The sequence below is a fragment of the Larus michahellis genome, chromosome 5, assembly GCF_964199755.1.
Source record: "Larus michahellis chromosome 5, bLarMic1.1, whole genome shotgun sequence".
NCBI lineage: Eukaryota > Metazoa > Chordata > Aves > Charadriiformes > Laridae > Larus > Larus michahellis.
In genome coordinates, this window is record NC_133900.1 from 55,343,840 (window position 1) to 55,364,845 (window position 21,006).

Consider the following 21,006-nt stretch of genomic DNA (forward strand, 5'->3'; position numbering starts at 1 on the left):
CCAAGCCAAAACAGTGTAAAACAACATTCAGAATTGCAGTTTTTTACTAAGGAAGCATCAACAGTCATGAAGACTGAAGTTCTCTGCATATCCATGGTAACACCACAATGCACCATACTTTCAACTGGTCTTGACTACTACTGCTGGTTTTGTTCAGATAGAAAACTTTTAAGTATTTCCACTATAAAGCATTACATCCTTTAGTAAGAGTCGTTTTGTTTTGTCTGAATCTGTTCACATACTATAGTAAACTTGTAGCTCTTTAACAATAATACCAAAAATGGAAAATATAGACAAAGATATAAAACTTGCAACTTCATATAGTTAAGATCCAACAGAATATAACCCCTCTCTAAGAAAGAGCCACAGTTTGTAAGACTTGTCTGTCTTTCAGAAAAATCACACTAATTTAAAGACATTTCTCTCCTCTAGTCAATAAAACAATATAAATTTTCAAAACATCACTTGTTAATCAAGCAGATACTATCAGTAAAATCATCTGAAAACAAGTAACCCAGGAACGATTAATTAATGTTGAAATCGGATGAAAAGGCAGAATGTCAAGGGATTTTAGAAATCTTTGTCACTAGAAAATACTGAAAGCTGATAGGAGGACTAAGCCAATGCAAATGTTATGGAGATAAAAATTGGGAATAACCTGGAAAACTTAATAATACAAGGAAAACAAGGACAAAATAGGAAAAAAAAAAAGAAATCATACAAAGACTGGGAGTCTAGTTAACCATGTTCCGTGGTCACAAGGTCCTTTTCGAAAGCATTGCTTGAAGAGTCAGACAGAGCATGTTTCTTAAAAAAAAAAAAGTCTGAATTGTTGGAATGTTGCAGATACCACAGGGGTATTGCACAATGTAGCTGCTATCCTACTTTCACATGCATAACCTTCCATTACAACCATTTTGACCCCAGGCTGTTGGTTCTCCATCTTCCTCAAACTCTACCATACCTTAGGCTAAAACTGATTTTTCCTCTTACCGTGCAATATCCGATTAGCAAATACCTGTAGTCTGAATCCTTACTAAAATACTGCTCCTACTCTTGTTTGGCATTTACATGACAAATTCTTAAAAGGAAAAAACAAAAAAAAATCCTTTGCTTTTACACAAAGTACTACAAAATAATGTAAATCCTAATTAACAAAACCATTTTTGACATGACATTTGCGATGATCTGACCTATTCTGCAGCACTTTGCAAATTAGAAGTTACAAAAATAGCTACATGAAAAAATAAAAGCATCTCCATCTTTTCTTCCAGCTCTAGCAACAGATTGTTTTAGTAACAGCAATCTGTTTGACAAATGAAAAGAAGAAATTACCAGGCATCAGAAGGTATTAAGAGTCACAAGATGGTGAGTCACTATATAACAAGCCAAGAAAACTGACCAAGGAGCTACCTGAGTCTGCATTTCTTGCATTACTACAAGTGAAACATTCAGAGAAGCTATTTTTGGAACAGAACAACTCCCCAGGTCTACCTATACTACAAGAAACAAATCAGAAAGCCTGTGCACCTGCAGATAAACAGGAAATAAATTGTCATCTCCAGGGGTAAAACAACAAACAAGGAGTTTATCTTGCACCATGATCCTGTTCATCCATCCTTATTATCAGAAAACATTTCCTAAAAAACCAGTCCGGAAAGAATTTGCCTAGAAAACTTGTGGAATGTCCATTATTGGAAGTTTGTAAGAATAAGTCAGATAAATATTTGTGAAGAGTGATTTAGGTACAGCTCACACATAAGACTGAAGTCAATGATCTTTCAAGGTAGCTCTCACCCCTATTTCCCTCCCCCCAAAGTCTCTGACTTCACAGTGACTGACAATACAGCAGGAAACTGCAAAGATATTCAAAGCAGACAGAAGTATTAAAATTGTTTCTGACATAACAATACATTGACTGTCAATGCTTCCTCTGTAAGCACTCTTCAAAAAAGCTGCACTTTTAAAGTTTAGTTCTCTTGCAAGCAAGCACATAGTAGCTGACGTTTCTTTTCAACAGACTCAGCTAACTTAATGTGAACATTTGCTCTGATGATCAGGGCACTGTTCTTCAAAGTCATCTAAACTTGATTAATGATGACATTTTTTCCACATACTGAAGTTTGGTACATATTACAATTAGTAAGAAATTCTAGCAAGGGGTGAATCAAAATATGTCCTTTACACTTAACTGTCATTTTTTACCTAGTGGAGATGTAAATGAATCTTTATTACTATAGAATTCACCTGAGTTGACAGCAAGTGTTTACTTTTTATACAGAAATCTTCCTACCAGCTGAGCATGGTGTATTCTGGACTTGAGCCTACTTTGGGTGTGACTGGGAGAGGAAGTACCAAAGCAGTCACACATGCCCAGTGTACCATCGAAGTAGTTTCTACCTCTAAAAACTTGAATTTTATTATTGAAAAACTTGGTGTAGAATGGCATACAGTGTGACAAGGAAAGTTATATTTTTCTCAATTGTTTTTCAGTTTCTGAATTGTTTTTCTCAGTAAATCAAGTAACAAAACAAAGTTAGAGAGTTAGACTTAGCTGAATTGGTCTGTGCAGTCTCTGGTTATTCTCCCTTCAAGTCTCTCTCAAAGTATAGCCATAGTCACAGCAAATACTCTCATAAATCTTTTTAGGTGAACTATACTATACAACAGGAATTTAGAGACAGATTCATACTTTTGAAGTAATTTACAGATAAACCCCTCTTTCGCTTGGTTCCTCAGTAGTTCCTCTCATCTTCAAGACTATATACGTGAAGCAGATAATAGTCTTTTCAAAAATCAGCAAAGGTACCAGGTTTCTTCACGTAGTTCATTTACTAACAGAAAGCTATCTGATTCATGAGGCATGAAAGCTGAGCACCTACAAAAGACATGGCTACTTTATACTGCCTGAAATTTTGAAATATTTCTCATGTTCCAGTGCTTATTTTATATAAAGGAAACAATGTCTTTAAAGTATGTTCTTATTTAAGGGAAAGCATCAACACACTCTTAAATGCAATGTAGTAGATTTAGTTTATGAAGAGCATTTTCAAAAATATACTCTTTACACTAATGAAAAGGAATGTATCTACCAAATGTTAGTTTTAATTCATTTAAAAGGGATTTGACAATAAAAACTAATTAATGTAATAAATAATAATGTAATACATTTAACATACACAAAAATGTCAATGAAATCAGAAAGGTGCCATTATGATTACCTGACAAGAGCGAAACTGGTTGACTAGCAGCGTACATCTCTGTGGGTCTTTTCTTCCATCCAAACTGTCCAGTTCAGCTGCTACTTGATTTAGTTCCTCATCAGCGTAATAGAACTGAGCAAGGAGCTGCGGGTCTGTTCTCTGCAGTGAAGACCGAGACATATAATGTTACATTATTTTTGCAAATAAAAAAACTACTTCAGCTAATTATATTTATTGTGATTTTTTTTATTATATACACATTTAAGCCAGATAAGTAGTGTAAGCAGCATGGAAAACAATGATCTTGAGACTTTTATGCACACTTCCAAATATTTTCTACCTTGAAGTAAAAAAAAAAATCTCTCGTAACAAACTTGAGGCATTACTCAGCTACCATTATCTCCAAAAACCATCCTGGCATTCTCACTACTTGTGGCATAATTATTGAGCAGAGCTAATAACAAGTTTTGTTTATTAAACAAAAGTACACTTCAGTTCTAAGCAAAACAAGGCAAAGTTTCTTTCCAAGTTAAAACAAACAAACTCCCTGAAGTCTACCAAGCAATGTGATAATCCATCAAGCAGCGTGGTAACCCCTGCAACACAATGCACAGTGTTATCTGGTCAGAATCCTCACTTTGAGGATCACAAGAATCAAGTCACAGAAGGACAAAAAGTACTGAATCTACCAGATGCGTTAGCAGGGCCAAACAGACGTAAAGATTTCACAAAGCAAATATGACTAAACATGACATTACAAACTGAAAACTCTGCCACAAGTCTTTCAAGTGGCAAAGAACAGAATTATCACAATGGCTTTTTGGCCACATTATAACAAAACAGCAATTATAATAGAACAGAAGAATAAACGAATGCATAATCAAAAAAATATTGATAAATATTAATAATAAAAGTCTATCCCATAAAAGGGATTTTTTTTTATATTAACAACTGGTAATTCTGATCCCTATGAAAGGTTTCATCAAAATATAAAAAAATAACAGAAATCGGGGGCTGAGCGTGTGTGTGTGTCAGCAACTTGGTGAAAGATTCATGGGCTCAGTAAGCACAACCTCATATTATTCTAAAGAAGCAGTCAGTAAAACACACACAAGATTTGCAGGAGGTGTGTATAAAATGAAATAGTTGGGTTTAATCACTGGGTAAGAAACATTAAGACGACACTAACTGTAGACTGAGAATTAGAATTAGTTGTCACTAGATGAAAGAAAAAACATCTTATACTATAGAAAACAAACAGATGCAAAATATCTGAAACTGATTCTTAAGGCACCTAAGAATGAAACAATGCAAAAATACTTTTTAAAGGACCAGGTTATGTGTACAAACACTGAAAATACAGACCAAGTTGCACGGAAGCAATTTAAAGAGACTCAAACATTAGGGGAAATAAATTAATATAGAAAAGAACTTCCAGGTAAAGACAACCATGGTGTAAAAAGAAAACACTGCTTTCATAAACTAAAAAAAAAAAAGTAAAAGCATACAAATTGCCAAGAAGCAACACATTTTCAAATTACAACTAATGAAGATGTACAAGATAAGTACATCAGAGCAAAACATGTACCAACAGAAACAAGTGCAATACAATGAAGAAATTAGTCAGTAGCAGAACAGAAGATAGCATCACTTTAAAAGACAACATCACCAAATGCAACAAATGGCAAAAGATAAAAACACTGAGGACATAACAAGGAAGTATATGTTGCGAACCATAATATTTTTTATCTGAAACACAAAACATTTCCACTGTTGTAAAAAGGATAAAATACCAAAGTTCTTAAGGGATGGGCATATGGATGCAGTGGGACCAAAAATGCTGCCGTTAGCAAACCACAGGTCTAAAGCACTAATAGAGATGATAAAGGTATACTAGAGCTCAATCTTGTGCTTCACGTACACCCAGTCCAGCAGCACTGGTCCAGAAGACATAAGTTGTTTGCAATCACACAAAAAGATCCATAGCAAGCCTCTGCCAACAGCAACACAGGTTCAGAAATGGTGAAAGTGCAATAAATGCCCAACAGGAATACTTGAAAAAAAAGCAGTTAATTTTGCTTCATACTTTAAATTTTTTTTTTTTTTTTTTTAACAGAAGGTACCACAACATATTGTTAAACTCCTTAGTCTCCACAAGATACATATCCTGCAGAAAAAGCCTTTCAGGCCTTCATAGTACAACAGTATTTAAACCTGCACAGCTGTTTAGTCCCTGAGAAGGGACAACAGAGCATTAACACCTTTTGAAGAGAACAGTATACATCCTCCACACTTGACAGGATCAAGGAGTTAACTACTGCAAGTATTTTATTGCCATAAGACTTAAGAAAAAAGATATAGCCTTATAAGTGATGATAAATACTGCCTCAGTGTTCCTTGCTGGATTGGTTCTCAGTCAGCAACTTAACAACAGTCCTCTGTGAAAACAAAGGCACCGTGTTCCTGTAACACCTTATTTGTGCATGAATATAGTGAATTTAAGGCTACCTTTAACATTGCTGTAAGCCATCACACGGCCCAGCAGCTTCTTACATCATGACTTCCCACCACCCAAATTCTGAGTCAAGTCAGAAATGAAACATCTTTTTGGGCAGTGGAAATGTAGTAATGAAAGTCTTAGGGGTTTTTTTTCTTCTTTAAACAACCACTTTCTACAAAATAGAGAGTCTTTCCAATCATAAGCTTTCAATGTTGTCTTTTATTAAGCAGTTTCAGAACCCTAAATGTAAGCTGTCAAAAGTTTACACAGGTTTGAATAATGTTTTCATTATAGCACCAATATAAAGGTGCCCAGGGAGAAGGATAAAGATTGTACTGCATTGTGTCAGAGAAACAAACAAAATTCCAAATGAATGACAAGAGGGAGAGCCTATAACTGAACTATTAAATTTAAATTTTTTTAGTTCTTAATTTCTGTATTTATAAAGCAAGACTTATTAAAGCGTTTCTTTCAGCATTTCCCCTACCCAATTACTTTTATTATTTCTGATTTTTACATTTTGCATCAGCATTCACTTACATCCATTAAAACTTTCTGACAAAGTTGTTAACCAAAAACGCAGGAGTTCATGTGTGGAATTGTGGCAAAGCATGAATGCTGATTTATAAGCATCTAAATTGCACTGCAGAAGCAAAATAAGGCAATTTATTAAGACTGGTCTCAAGCACAAGTAAGGCTGAGATACTTAGTTCCCACGTGGCTGATCTTTTAAATTGGAGGAACAAAAGTTTTAATTGAGTTCTCTCAACTGTGTTATGTTTGGTGTGGATTAGCAGCGTGATCTTCGATTAATTGTGTCAATCATATGCGGTCCCTGGCAAGCCGAAGCTGCATGAAACTCTAAATCTCTTAGCAGGGGGTCATTTAAAGCAAATAGCCACAACTTTCTAAATTCAATTTGTTCCAATTGGTAGCAGAAAATAAGAGATAGCACCATGCTCAATGCCAATTTCTACTTTGAGTAATGCAAAACACAGTTCAAGTAATTCCACCCAAATTACTTATTTGGCAGAATAAAAATTGGTAATTCCCATTCTCAGTTGCTCAAATAGAAAGACTTCATTTGAAAGTACCTAACAGAGAACCTACCACTTATCCTGGTAGTTTGTTTCAGGAATTAATCACATTTACAAAATTAACGCATCTAATCTCTTGTTTTAATTTGCTGGACTTCAACTTACAGATGCTCTTCTCACCTTGTAAACAAGTTGGTCTATGAAAACCAGAAACTCCCACTAAAAAACGTGTCAACTAACCAGGAACGAAAGAAATTCTAGCACAGACTTCTCAACACAGTACAGAAGCAAAGAGCTAGCCCAGAAACTGATACTACAATGAGAAGCCAGGGTGCTGAAAGATCAATCTCAAACCAGTCAGTAATTCGGAAATTTAACTATCACCTTGAAAATCACATTTCCAGAAATAAGCGTTCTTCTTGGGGGGGATTTTCTCCTTTTGAAACAAAATCGCAAGTGTCTTTTTTTGTGATTTTTAACAACAGCTTTCAAGTATCAGTACTGCTTTTTTCCACTAACATAAAATATGCATAATCTTATAAACGTAAGTGACAGCAGCCCATAATTTGAACACTAAAGGGAATGCTTCTCCCAGGTTTCAGTGCTCAGGCTTTTTCGTCTGCTGACATCGCAACAGGCACAGAGCCCCCACCACCACCAAAGAGACAGAAGACATCATCATCCCAAATGAGCCAAAGAATAGACTGAAGCAAGAGAATCATACTGATAAGCAAGATCCCAGCTAGTGATATAACTATCTTCTGACGCCTGTCAGTTATCCTCAGGAAAATTTTCATCATTTTTCAATTGCTGATCTAAAGGCTTCAGAACAACAGCTAAACCCCAGCCCTGCTTAAAATAAAATCCATGGGCCTGAGATGAAAGGCTTCAGTTCTCCCTCGTTCACTGGCATTTTTCCAACAGTAAGCATTTATGTCTCTCCCACACACTCAGAAACCCTAACCTCATCCCCATGGAAAGAAACTATATGGAAAAGCATTAGTTATATGCATTTTGCTGATGGTAAATCCAGATTGCTTTTTGACAAGGGAACAAAGTAAACCTATATCCATCAGGGTAACTTTTTACGTAGTACTTGGTAATGGTAAGAAGTGTATTTTTACACAAGTACATATATTTTATTATACTTTGCAGCAACTGCATCCACAATCAATCACAGGGCAATATTGGGTGATAAGTCTATGTGCAATAGATTCAATTGCTGCAGGTGCCCCATGACACTACTCTTCCTTAGCCAGGAAGGTTAGCAAACATCAACTGCCTGCTCAACAATTTCTATTCTGATACAACTGATGCTACAACTCTAACGGACAAAGTTAAAAGTTTTAGAGAAAGGCCATGGCATTCACATTAGTGGAACTGCCTTTCATTTATGTAGCTTCCTTGATTCTCCCTGGGGTAAGGGAAAGGGTGGTATAAATGTCTCTATTACTGAGGGCCCAGTTTTTCTCAGTCTAAATCTGTTGTCTGCTACATTTTCAGGGAAAGGAAAGAAACACATCGTCACATACCCAAAGACAATCAACCTCAAACTTTCTATTCCCTGAAATACATGCTGACATTATCAGACAGTGCCAATTACTGCATAACACAGAAATCAGAAAAGGGACTTCACAAGCAAAAGCACACTCCCTTTGAGTTGGGAATTTGGAAAAGCTATAGGTTAAGAACTCACTCCTACTCTGAAGCGTACAGAAAATGCCACCTAACATTTTGGAAAACAACAACTCGTGTATGAGATGACAACATGTTCTGTGCACCTCAAGGCAGAATGAGGTTCTAAGCATTTTAAATACAGCCAGGGATGAGGCAATGTAGGATTTTTAAAGCTTACAACTGGTGTTGCACACAACTAGTTTTAAGCTATTTAAACTTAACTAAGACTTACGTAACATTATCAGAAGGAAATGGTATTTTGTTTAAAAGTAATAGGATTTAAGTGTGAAGTCCCATGTTTATTCATTGCCAATGTGAAAAATAATGGACTTACAGTAACAGAAACTTATCCCAACTAAAAACTGACTACACCAGTCACATTTGCACTAGTAGGCTTAACTGGCAGATGATAAATTCCAAAGATTTAAGGTATTTCTTCAGAAAAGGATACCAGCAAGTTGTTACATCAGTTCCTTTTTCACCTCCCACGTAAGTAAACGTACTCCCATCCTTCCTTTGGGCAGGTCCTTTGAATTTTTCATTGATTTCCAAAGGCTAATAACAATAAGAAACAATCATTATCTAACAGGCAGGTCAGTCAAAATTTCTGATAGTCAAATTGAAATGTCATAATTTTTAGCAGCAAAAATATTTCTTCACATTAAATGAAAGAGTAACACCAATACTCCAAGTAAGCAGTTATTTTGGGGGCTTTGTTGTTTGGTTTTATTTTTTCTTTTGGGTTTGGTTGTGGTTTTTTTATTTTAATCTACTGACTACCTGATGTAGATTAAGGAAAATCTTTTAATCTACTGACTACCTGAAGTGCTACCCATTAAGGAAAAATCCCTCAACATTCATATTTTGTAGAATGTAATTAAGTGTTAAACTGGTGTTGCACATGCATAAAAAGAAAGAGGACTCCAAAACGAGTACACTGATTGGTAACTGGTCATGAGGATTCATAAAAACAACAAGCACTGTGACAAAAGCTACAGCCTGGTTAAAGCTCTGCCAGCTGCTCTGTGTTTATCTACAGAATATCATTATACAAGCAAGAAAGACAGGTGAACAGGTTGTTAACACACTAAAATGCTAGCAGCATCTTAAGAAAAAAAAATAAAAATCAGTGAGACAATGATTTATTAGACAACAAAAATCAGGTGGATGAGTTTTTGCGACACTAGCATACTCTCCCCAAACGCATTTAAGTGTTTTGTTTCCCCTGCAGAATGGTACAAAATCAACCCCTCCCTCCCCCCACCCAAAGGAAAATCTGACAGTGGTTACTCTAGTTAGTGTAGCAAATACTTGAGACTACCACACAGCCGGTTTTCACTCATCATGGATTAAGGCACCATACAGAGTTTCTATTTTTGAGTGTTCATAATACTAATCTAGAAAAGCACGTGCTCAAATCCATATTTTCTGGGGGAAGTACATAAGCAGATGCCGTTAAGCTTTCAGACATGTACTCTGCTGAATACATGTGGCCTGCAGCTGAACTGCAGCTTCAATTTCTACGAAAGAAGTTAAGACTTCTTTCATAGATGAAGGGGTTTTGCTGTGGGGCAGTCAAGACGCTAAACAGGCATGAGAAGTGATGGAGCAGCTTGTCCTTCCATGTGAAAAGTGCACAACCTGCAATGCTACCTCCTCCCCCAGCCTATGGCAGGTTATTTTTTATTAGCAAGAAATTAATCTTCCCCAAATTGAGTCTGTTTTGCCCGTGATAGTAACTGGTGAGTGATCTCCTTGTCTTTATCTTGACCCACAAGCTTTTTCATCCTATTTTCTCCCTCCAGCTTGTTGAGCAGGGTAGTGAGAGCATGGCTGGGTGGGCACCCAGCAGCAAGCTAAGGTCAACCCACCCCACTGAACTTCTAAAACACTTACCAAAAGCCTTCTCCTGCAGCTAATCTCCCAGAGTTTGACCTTAAAATATTTTATTCTCAGCTGCTGCAAGAACATCAAATTTAAAGGACAAATATTTACTTAGAAACAGCAAATTCAGTTTGTCAGAATATATATTGAAATTAACAAATCACTCTTTAAATGCTTTTATGCAGTTCACTTCAGATTTGTCTAGATTTTTGTATTTAAACTCAAACATTACACTGAGTATCTCTTCAAACAAAATAGATTCTGCAGTGTTTTCAGTGATTTGCTATCTATCCAGAGGAAAATAGCCAATTTAGGTCCCTGGGCTTGTTGACTGACTATGTTCAATTCCAGATCCACAGCCCCCCCCCTTACACAGAGGAATTGTGTGGCATTTGGAAGCAGCACCCAACTATTTTTCCTCCAATAATGCAAACCCTCCATCTTACTAGGCTGCATGTCTTCACAACTTTCTTCATTAGAGGACTTTTTAACGTACTATAGTTATGTTATAACATGTTTTATGGATGTGTCTAAATATGTATAACAATTTCTAAACACTGAGGCAAACTGATCTCTTCTTGGACATGTCCTCAATGTTAATGTTTTTCTAATTATCAGTTTGCTATACCTTTTCTTCTTTTCAGAATCAGACTTCTAAAAGAAAAAAAAAACAACAACAACAAAAAGAAACCAAACAAAAACCTCAAAACCCCCACTTTGTGCAGTTGAAGGATTGCTTTGCAGCCTCTTTTCAGCTCCATCTTGTTTCAGCATGCACATATCCTAACAGGATTTTTTTTCCTCCCAGGTCTGTAGTTCCAGTATTTTGCTCATGCTTAGCAGACCTGGTAGAATGCCAATTTTGCCTTGCTGTTCAGTACCGACCTGTTTTGAACAATCTGCCATATACAGCATTTTACTTCTGGATCATGAAATAAATGTCTTAGTTAATCAGGGCGTAGAGAAAACTCTAACAAGAGGGAAGCCTGACCCAGCAATGAGTTCAGGCCTGCTGACGATAGGAGTTACCCCATAGTATTTCTCAGGTAGTAACAGGCATAGCGCATTCCTTGGGTTTCTTCATATTGAAAGTGCATCTTTATTTTTCTTTGCCTCAGCAAACTTGCTGATGATGAGTCTGAGATAGTCCACATCGTATTTTAATAAAAGCACAATCACCTATATGAAGTTGCTCATACATAACCTCATTTGCCTTGTAGGAGGCTTTCAATAAGCTCAGGTTGAACACCTTGGCAGATGTTCAGGATTTAACTACCTTGGCATCATATCACTAGCACAATCAATCATTGCAACAAAAAGATTTCATCAGAATTTTGTTCCGAAATGCATCTGTTCAAGCCCAGTGATGAAAGAAATCGCTCTTACGGCCCTCAGCACAGAAACTTTTCCCAGCTTCTGCCTTCTAACAATAACTTCAAATGAATGTCTGCATAAGCAAATCTTTTGATCTTATTTCCACTATTTCAGCTAAACCATATAAACAAGTAGCTTTCCAAGTGCCGTTATCAGTCAAACTGAGTTTCCTATTCTGTTTTCCAGATATTAGCAAGCTTCAGTTGATGTTTGTCCTATGCTCACCACAGCACCTATCTGTAGAGATTCATCCATGTCTAATAACGAACTCACTCAAGACAGTCCTTCAATCAGAGCATTTAACATCATCTCTCTTTGCAGAAAGTTCCCACCTCCTCTTTTGTAGGAACCTACCCAAAGTTTTAGGGAACTTTTAAGAACTTCATTGCTTTTAAGGACTTGATACTGAGATTAGCATTCTCTTTCCAAGCATGCTTGAACATGAATGGTGGCTTTGAAAACTACCAGGAGACGGGCAAGAAGAGAGAGAGGAGAAAGGCACCAGACAGACCAACAGCAGGACCGCACAGGACTTCGAACTATGCTAAAACACTTTTGAAACGCTCCAACAAAAAGATATATTCAACTATACAAAAAGCATGTATTTTCTGGAAGACAGTAAACTAACTGGATGACTGCACATGGAAGAAGGCTCACCCACACCCCTGCTCCCACCCCCTGCTGAATTGAATCTTTTTGCTCAATTAGGCATTCCTGGGTCTTTCCAGACAATATCCTCAAGATCTGTCCTTGGTCTCCTGGTCACGCAGAAAATCTCTCCTGGGAAATAAATGGGTCTGTACAGCTATTTTCTGTGCTAGCTGAGCATACAGTTTTAGTTTGACCATTTCTCCTGATCAGCATGCATGTTGGATAAGCTGTAACAGTCTTTGGCTATTCCCTTCCCGCACCCTAGTTCCTTTTACATCAAGACACAGAAGACACAAAAACTAAGCAGAAGTTAAATACAAACATGAATGCTTTTCTGGTATATATTTTTCTAAGATGGACAGTTCCATATTCATTTATTGACAAGGAAAATTAAAAAACAAAGCAACCCCCCAGAAACCTCTAATCACTACATATTAGTGAGTCATACAAGGATTTAAAAATCATATATTGTCTGTTTCTAGCAAGATCAAGTTTCTCAGACCTGTTTGCTGCCTGTGTAGGTAAATATAAAAAACCAACATAATTATGGTACTGCCAACTTAATGAAGAGATGTTTCTTTTCCCACATTCCCAAAAACAGCTTTCAGAAAAGCTACAATACATACAGTCTATTGCCCATTACTTTTTATTGATCAGCAATATCACTTTCACATTAGAACCATACATGTTCAAGTTCTCCCCAAATCCATTCAGCAAACTTCTTGTTGCCAACTATATTCTCTAGTATGCTAAGTAACAAAAATGGCAAAGGCATTAATTGCAGGACAGCTGTTAAAAGCAAGGAAATGCTTTACCAGTAATGCTTACTGTAATATTTTAAATGCTTTAGCAACTTTTCCTTTGTTATATTTGATAATAGCATCAAAAAACAACACTACATCAGACACCAAAGAGAGAGAAATCTGATCTTTGAAAAATGGAGGATGCTTAAGTAATGCAAAATTATTAACTCATACTTGTACAATTCACTTCATTTCCAATGTAGACACCTTCTGCATGTCTTTCTCAGGAGACAAGGGTAAGCTTTATCTTCCACCACAGCTAAACTTGCTTCTCTAGCACCATGGCTTTACACCCCAGTCCAACTCTAGAAACGAACACTAACTAGGGACTGTACCAAAATCAGAGGCAGACTCATGACTTTTTTCACATGTAATGGAGGAATGAATTCCAGTGCCTTCCAAAGCCTTAGGGAAGAACACCTGCTGGAATAGCTATAGCTTACATTCCAATGTCATAAAGGGTTAAAAAGTTAAATTGGTTTTATGAATACTGCATTTGATCGGAAGGTTTAGCATACATGCAGACTTGGATCAAAGCTATTAATTGCTTTTTCAATTGAGAAACTGATTATTTTTCTATGAAGAAAATAATCATAAAATCAAAGCGTCAAAAAAGTTTTCTGACATTTCTGAAATCAATCAGTAATTTCAAGACTACTCTGAAAATAGATGCTAATAGCTGCATCTAGCCCGACTTACACAGCTGTCTGGCCTATAGTCACATGACCGCATTACTTGCTGAAAACATGGGAATTTGCTCCAACACAGACAAAAATAATAGTTGTCATCTCCCACTCCTCAGTTTTTTTCCTGCTCAAGCCTTCCTAGTTTGTGTAACAAAGGCAAAGTGGAGGTCAGAACTTGGAAGTACTTCTGCACTGCAGTCTTTGCTTGAACCAGACAGGTTTCCCTCCAGCTAAATCAATACTTTGTTGTTCCATTGACAGGTTCAAAGGTAAGAGCTGCAGAAAGACCCCTCTAGATTTGCCATGAGCATGGTGGCACCATTTCCTTCTGAAGGTGAGACACATCTGTTCAAACCTACTGAACTACAAATCTCTTTTTTGTCCTTACTTGCTACCTTAGAGACAAGGTTTCTTACATCAGAATTTAGCTGTAGTACCTGAAAGCCTTTTCAGTTTTGTTCCCCCCAGTAGCGGTTACTGTTGCACCAGACCTGAGCCACAGCTTTGCTTTAGTTTTTGATACCAAGCATGTATGAAATGGGCAAGCCTGCAGCCTGCAAATGCCTGCAGAACTTCAGGGACTACCAATGACGATCTAAAAAAAAAAATCTCAAGGCATTATTAAACACAAAACCACCATTTTTGATACATATGACCCAAGCAACTGAGGCAAAATACATAAAGGAGAACCATATTTTGCACTTTCGTGGCAATTTGCAAACACATTCAAAGAAATTAATTGAGAAGTCTTACTGTAAAATGCTTTAGGTTATTCCTCCAAGCAGTTAGCTTATCTAGTCAGGCAACAGTTTCCTGATGTACTGAATATTTTACAACTTTTAAAGCTACATTGCTTCTCCTTATCAAAATTATAGGTGAAATAAATCATTCCCTTTCAAAGAAAATGTTTTGGAGACTGATAGGGATTTTTTCCAACTGCAAATGCACATGTCAATATAACGTAACTCAGATTTTTTTGTACCTGCTATTTGTTTTCCTCGATGTAATTTTTATATTATTTGTAATTATCAAGATATACATAGAAAATCATTACACGTTTAGGTTAAAATAGAATATATGAAATCAAAGGCTCTGTTCAGAAAGACACATTAACTTCAGAGGATGATTTTATCGCATCCTGAAATTGTGCTGTGAACACAAACACCATTCAAAATCATGACTAACATCCATAATTACAGTATGTGTTCAGAAAATTTTTATTCATTTGCTTTTTTGTTTATTTATTTGAGATAAAAAAAGGAAGTCCAGAATTTATCATCAACTGGAGATGACAGGCAGAAGAATATATATTTTGGAGTGCTATCAAATATTATTTATATTCAGCAAAACACAATTATGTTTTTGAAATGGACTGAAAACATAGCAATATAAATCAAGCTGGCATTATACTTCTACTCTCCAAGCATCTCTACTGCTTGATTGTTCATTTACTGCCTACAACAGTCTAAGAACTAGTCACATCCCCATACAACCTAAGACAAAGGAAAGGGCATTAGAAACAGGGGAGGGGGTGTGTGCGTAAATTGCAGTAAGATGGTAAAAGTACCAACAGATTACAACATGACGACTCATTTCAGGGATATGAAATATATATTTCATATATATATGAAATATACATATATATACATATATACACATATGAAATATCCCTGAAATATATATTTATATATTATGTGTCTTTATATAACAATATTAAATCTATATTTATAAATATATTTATTCCATATATATAAGCAAAATACTCTACTAAAAATTATGTCAAAAATTAATTTCCAGGAGGTATATGAATGCAGATAGCTTCAGAAAGATCAGTTTGAGACAGGCAGTTTCTGCATTTAAGTTACACAAAATCCACATGTGAAATATAGTAGTCATTGTTTAACATGTCACTGAATGCTTATGTACTACAATGAGTAAGGCAATAAAAATATGAAGTACAGGATACAAAAAAGCACAAAACATGAGCACCCAGACTAAGACTGAAGCCAAACCCAGTATTAAGAACAGGACAAACAGGAAAAAAAGATATAATTGAAAAGATGGATTTATAAGCCTAACACAAACCTCACCTCTTTGAAAACCATTTTCAAGTTCCATAGTAAACCCAACCCTTGTCCTCACAAGTAACTTCTGAGCATTGAATCCCAAAGCTATCTCCTAAAGCTATGACAAATGCAGGCCACCTAACAAGATAAATCCTAGAGTAAATGAAGCAGCTTTAATTATAAAAATTACATTAACAGCTCTTGTATATATATATATATATATATATATATATAAAATTGTCTTTGTAAAAGACAATTTCAAGAAAGCTATGCAAGTTAACTTATTCCATAAAGGAAAAACTACATGACCTGTGAAGTGCAACTTGCCAAGTTACCAGAAGAGCCATTACAAACATCTTCATTTCCCAGGAAATAATTTTATTAGACTAAATATGAAAAACCAGGAGACTGCTAGAGTTCCTGATGATCATATATGTTTCTTACCACAAAGCTGTTTGCCCTCATGAAGAGCAGACATGTACTTGAAGAACTTGTCTTATATACCCCAAATTTCTACAAAGGAGCCCAATCAGGCTGTGGTCTGCCACCCCACCATTATCAGGGTGCCATTTGTTACTCTCTGTGTGGCTCTGTGTTACGGTCCTAGCTGGACCTGCACTCAGCCCAGTATTCCAGGTGACCCAACAAAGCCTTGTTACTCCCAACACAGAACAATGGAAGAACTTTCTCTTATACACTTCGTTTCTCTCTGGACATATTGTTACATAAAAACCTGATGTACAGCACTTAGGGCAAGACACACTGCATGAAAAAATTTGAAAACAAAAAATCAGAATTTAAATAGAGCAGTTAATCCTGCCCAGGCCAACACTGATTAAACATTCCTACCGACGTATCATCCTCTGCAACAAATGGGAAAACTCTCCAGCAAAGCACTGTTACACACTTCAACAATGAATTATAGCAGAAGACAGTGTGACCGTCATACATTTCACTTCACATGCCCAGGACTTTATTCTGACTTGCAATGGATGATGCTACCATGAAGCCTTGCCTTAGTGTACCACACCACTAGCAACACTCACAGGAGACCGCAATTTGGAAAAAGACATTGCCCTTACCAAACTGACTCAATCACATCAGCTTCCACAAAAACACTGGAGTCAGAATATAATCATCATGAAAATTTACTGATTAACAGTAACACTTTAGCAAAACAGTTGAAACTATACAAGGCAAGCTTTTCATTCATTCTTTGGAATACCCCAAAAGATCTCTCAGTCTGCTAGAAGCCAGATGCAACAAGACTACGTGCAGCCACAGCACGTATGAGTTTGTTTTGGCAGACTGGTCTTCCTCACTCACAGAACCATCTCTCTCTGCATGTACAAAGCGCATCTGCCTGGACTCTACCTCTAAGTCCTTCTATGGCACTCTTCCATTTTCCAACCTTCTTCACTCTGCCAATACAAAGCACATTGCTCCTCACCAAAGAAACAAGGCATTCGTGCTCTAAGGGACTTGACAAAGTAAAATAACACAATAATTTGCAATTTAAAGAAACCCAACAAAACATAAAACAGTATAGAACTCTTCAATTTCCATCACATGTCACTACATATAATTTTATCAAGCTTTGTATTATTCTCCCCAGTTATCTCAAAATTACTAGAAAGACTCGAAACAAGCAAGCAAATGAGAAGTTATCTCTGAAGGGAGACACAATCTTAACCAGTGACAGCAGCTTGCACAATCCCATAAAATATAATCAGAAAGTTACATACTCAAAAAAAGTGGCCTTCCTTGTCCAGGAACTGATAAGACGTTCGTTGGGAGAGACACATCCTAGATGTCAGAGCATCACTGATCTACAGAGAATAGTGGTCAGTGTACTGTTAAAATTTTAGTATTTATACTTTGTTTGTTTAAAGAACATCGGGTGTCCCTTTCCCTTAAGCCAAAAGAAAGTCTGGATTCAGTATTCTACAAAGCTCTTAGTTCCCAATCACAGATTATCGCAAGTTTACCATCTCAGTCACTAATATTCTTTTACATACTTTGAAGAGGTATTAAAATACGTGCTTGGTAGTGAGAAATTAAATCTGTCTGGGCCTCCTGACTAAGCTGGTAGTTTATTGCTTCGTATTCCCATCTGACTTACTGAGTCCCTGCAGAAGTTTCTAGACCCTTATCCACCCTAGCCAGAAACACATCTAGACTCGGATAACACACTCTGAGGATTTGCTCCCCATTCATAAAGTCAGCTCAGTTCCTAGCTGAGAAGAGAATCAAAGTAGCTTTTTTTTTTTTCCAGACTATTTCTTAGGTTTATCTGTCAGCTTGTGCCAAGAAAATTCTCACTTAGGCATAAACAGCTACAGAACCCCAGGAAGAGAGAGAAAAAAGCATAACGCTAAGCAGTCCAAAGGACAAACCAAGTTTGGTAGAGTCAAATCACGACACATTGCCCTGAAAACTGAGCATTAAGGACCCGGACTAGTTTTAAAGTGTCATATCCAAACACGCTAGATCTCTGCAAGAGAAAGGCTGCCCAGCCCCACACAAGACCATGAAAACAAAGAAACCCAATTCTGCAAGGGCTACATTACATTCAAAACCTTTCAGTTCTGTGCAGCGGATGACTTAGCTTTTGCTAAGTGCCAAAATACTTCTGAAATACAAGACTTGTTCATTCATGGAAGCTTTTGCTACTTGATTCACCCTCTTTCTTACTCCAGGAGCAGGCTGCTGAGGCAGTCCTCTGCTGACATGTCAGACTGAAGTGGAACAGCTGACATCATACCCCATGGCTCCAAACTACACGTGGATCAGCAGCCTTGGCTGATCCCCAGAAAAGCTTACACAGGAAAACAGGTAAGATGTAAAGAATCAAGGTTAATTTCAAGAAAAATTTGTAGTCACTTCCTAGGAAGACAGATGTGCTGCTTTTGTTGCAGCACACAAACTTGCCCTGATAGCTTTGCACCAAATAAATAAGATGCCTATGAGTGGAGATCAAACCAATCAAGATTAAAACACCAGCACAACAGTGATACAGCGAGAAACTGCCAGAACAAGAGAGAGAGAAGGATCTCCTGGAAACTGTATCTAATACCGGGGTAAGGTAAGAATTTTTTTTTTTTTTTCCTATGACTGAGGGAAAAAACCTTGGATTGAAACTCCATTCTGCCTGTAATACAGCTCCATTGAATATATTAAATGCATTCCAAAAAACCTAGTCCTTACTTGTACATTAAGCAATATCTCATTCAAGACAACATCAATGTTCTTGCATCTGCCAAAAGAAAAAAATCAACAGGTCATGATTATTACTATGGATTCCTGGAGAAACTGACAATTACAACATAAGTTGCTTTGATTACGAGAAAGTCAGAAAAGTGAAAACGACACTTTCTATCCAGGGGAGAAAAATAATCTAGTCAGTGGACTTTAACTACTTGTATTAAGCGCAAGTAGTTTTATCAGTAACATATTGCAGGATGCATTCGAGTGTATACACTGGTGGATTTATTTTTCTTAATGCCTTGAAATCACCAAGTCTCCTAGACATGATGGCAAAAGTTATGCTGCAGCAAACTCAGAGGACTGAGAAGGAAGGAGAAATGCATGAGCTGGGTTTAACAGGGAAGAAAGTTTATTCTTTTGGCGGTCCAAAATTTTTCTTCATTAAAACCAAAATCGTAGTAGATTCTCATCAGAATGTACATGGCCATAAAAAGCAGAAATATTCTAACATATAGTTTTTAGTATGATAGCTGCAAAATACCTTTAGAGAACCAGATCACATTCTAATGCTACACAGTTCACATCTGCACCAGCAGAAATTTAAATACTAGTGTTAGGGCACCCAGACATTTCTGAGAACTTCGACATCTGGATTCTATACCCACAAAGGTCTGCTATGGTTGTTTTGGCTCAATTTTAAAACAAGCTACTGAACCATGCAGCACAATAAGAAAAGCGTTTAAAGTTGGTTTATGTGTAAGAACATGTTATAATGTAGAATTATACCTAAGGTTCCCCAGTGACTGCTTTACAGAGGTAAGGTTAAACTGCTTAGAAAAAACTTTTTGTATGATGCTAGAAAATGAAACGCATCCTGTTTATTGTTAGTCATTGCCATTCAGGCATCATACTACCGTGCTAAGATAAATATGAACTTGCTTGCATTCACCCAGGTGAAATTTTGCACCGAGTAATAATAAACTACAAAGAAATTTCAAAAAAATGCTAATTACCTTCCACATCCAGCATTCCAGAGCACAGTAAAATACTTCTGTATATAAGAAATAGCTGCATTCCTGTTCTTTCAGGATTCTGCAGCATATGGATGAACAGCCAGGCTGAAGGCAGACTTTGACAGATTTGGAGATTTATATACAAATGGGAAAAAAAATCTTTGCTGGTTGCCATTGGAAAAGTTCACATAAAGCACCAAAGTGACAGATTGAACTGATTGCTGATAATGAACTGATAAAACAGAATGCATCTTCTTATAAAGAACTTTTTCTTAACTCTCTGCTTATCTTATTTATGTCACGTACACAAAACAATTATTTTGCAACATCCACTTTTTCAGTGGCAACTTGAGAGTGACAGAGTCACTGGCAATAAAACCAATTCTCTCAACACATTTAAGGTGGACATTCTTAATAGCAAAAAAGCAGGCATTCATGGGGTTTATGTGATCCCTCATATTTGTTATCTTCCATCTCTTGGTTATTAGCAAAAAAGCTAATTTCTTTTTAGCTTGGCAATAACCTAGGCAATTACAGTTTTCAAAAAACTGCTGTGTCCCTTTCTACAGTTTAATAACCAACCTTCATAAAATATTTGTATCACCAAAGTTTTAAACAGACTTCATCACAATCTGGTTATGCTGCAGTGTTCCCAGATCATCTTGAGAAACCATCTCTAGCCTCAAGACTTCAACTTCACATCAACCTTTAAAGAAAAAAAACAGAAGGAAGAAGCCCCACGCTGCTCTTCCTCCCTTGCCTTTCTGTAATACTGGTTGAAGTCCTGGTCAACTGCTCAGCTGTTCAGTTTTGCTCTTACTCATCTCCTTTTCAGAAATACATTTTTTTTCTGTATGACATATGAATGTAAGGTATAAGGGCATATTTTGAGACCTAATAAGAGG

General features: G+C 36.7%; 1 protein-coding gene across 3 annotated transcripts in view; it reads right to left on the reverse strand.

The window, feature by feature from the left end:
• ZFYVE28 (zinc finger FYVE-type containing 28) overlaps window positions 1–21,006 on the reverse strand; it is a 162,581-nt gene that overhangs the window by 81,946 nt on the left and 59,629 nt on the right. For all 3 annotated transcript variants that reach the window (XM_074587398.1, XM_074587397.1, XM_074587396.1), the window contains exon 2: window positions 3,222–3,362. In XM_074587398.1, the coding sequence (XP_074443499.1) occupies window positions 3,222–3,362 (141 nt within the window). The remainder of the gene's footprint in view (window positions 1–3,221; window positions 3,363–21,006) is intronic.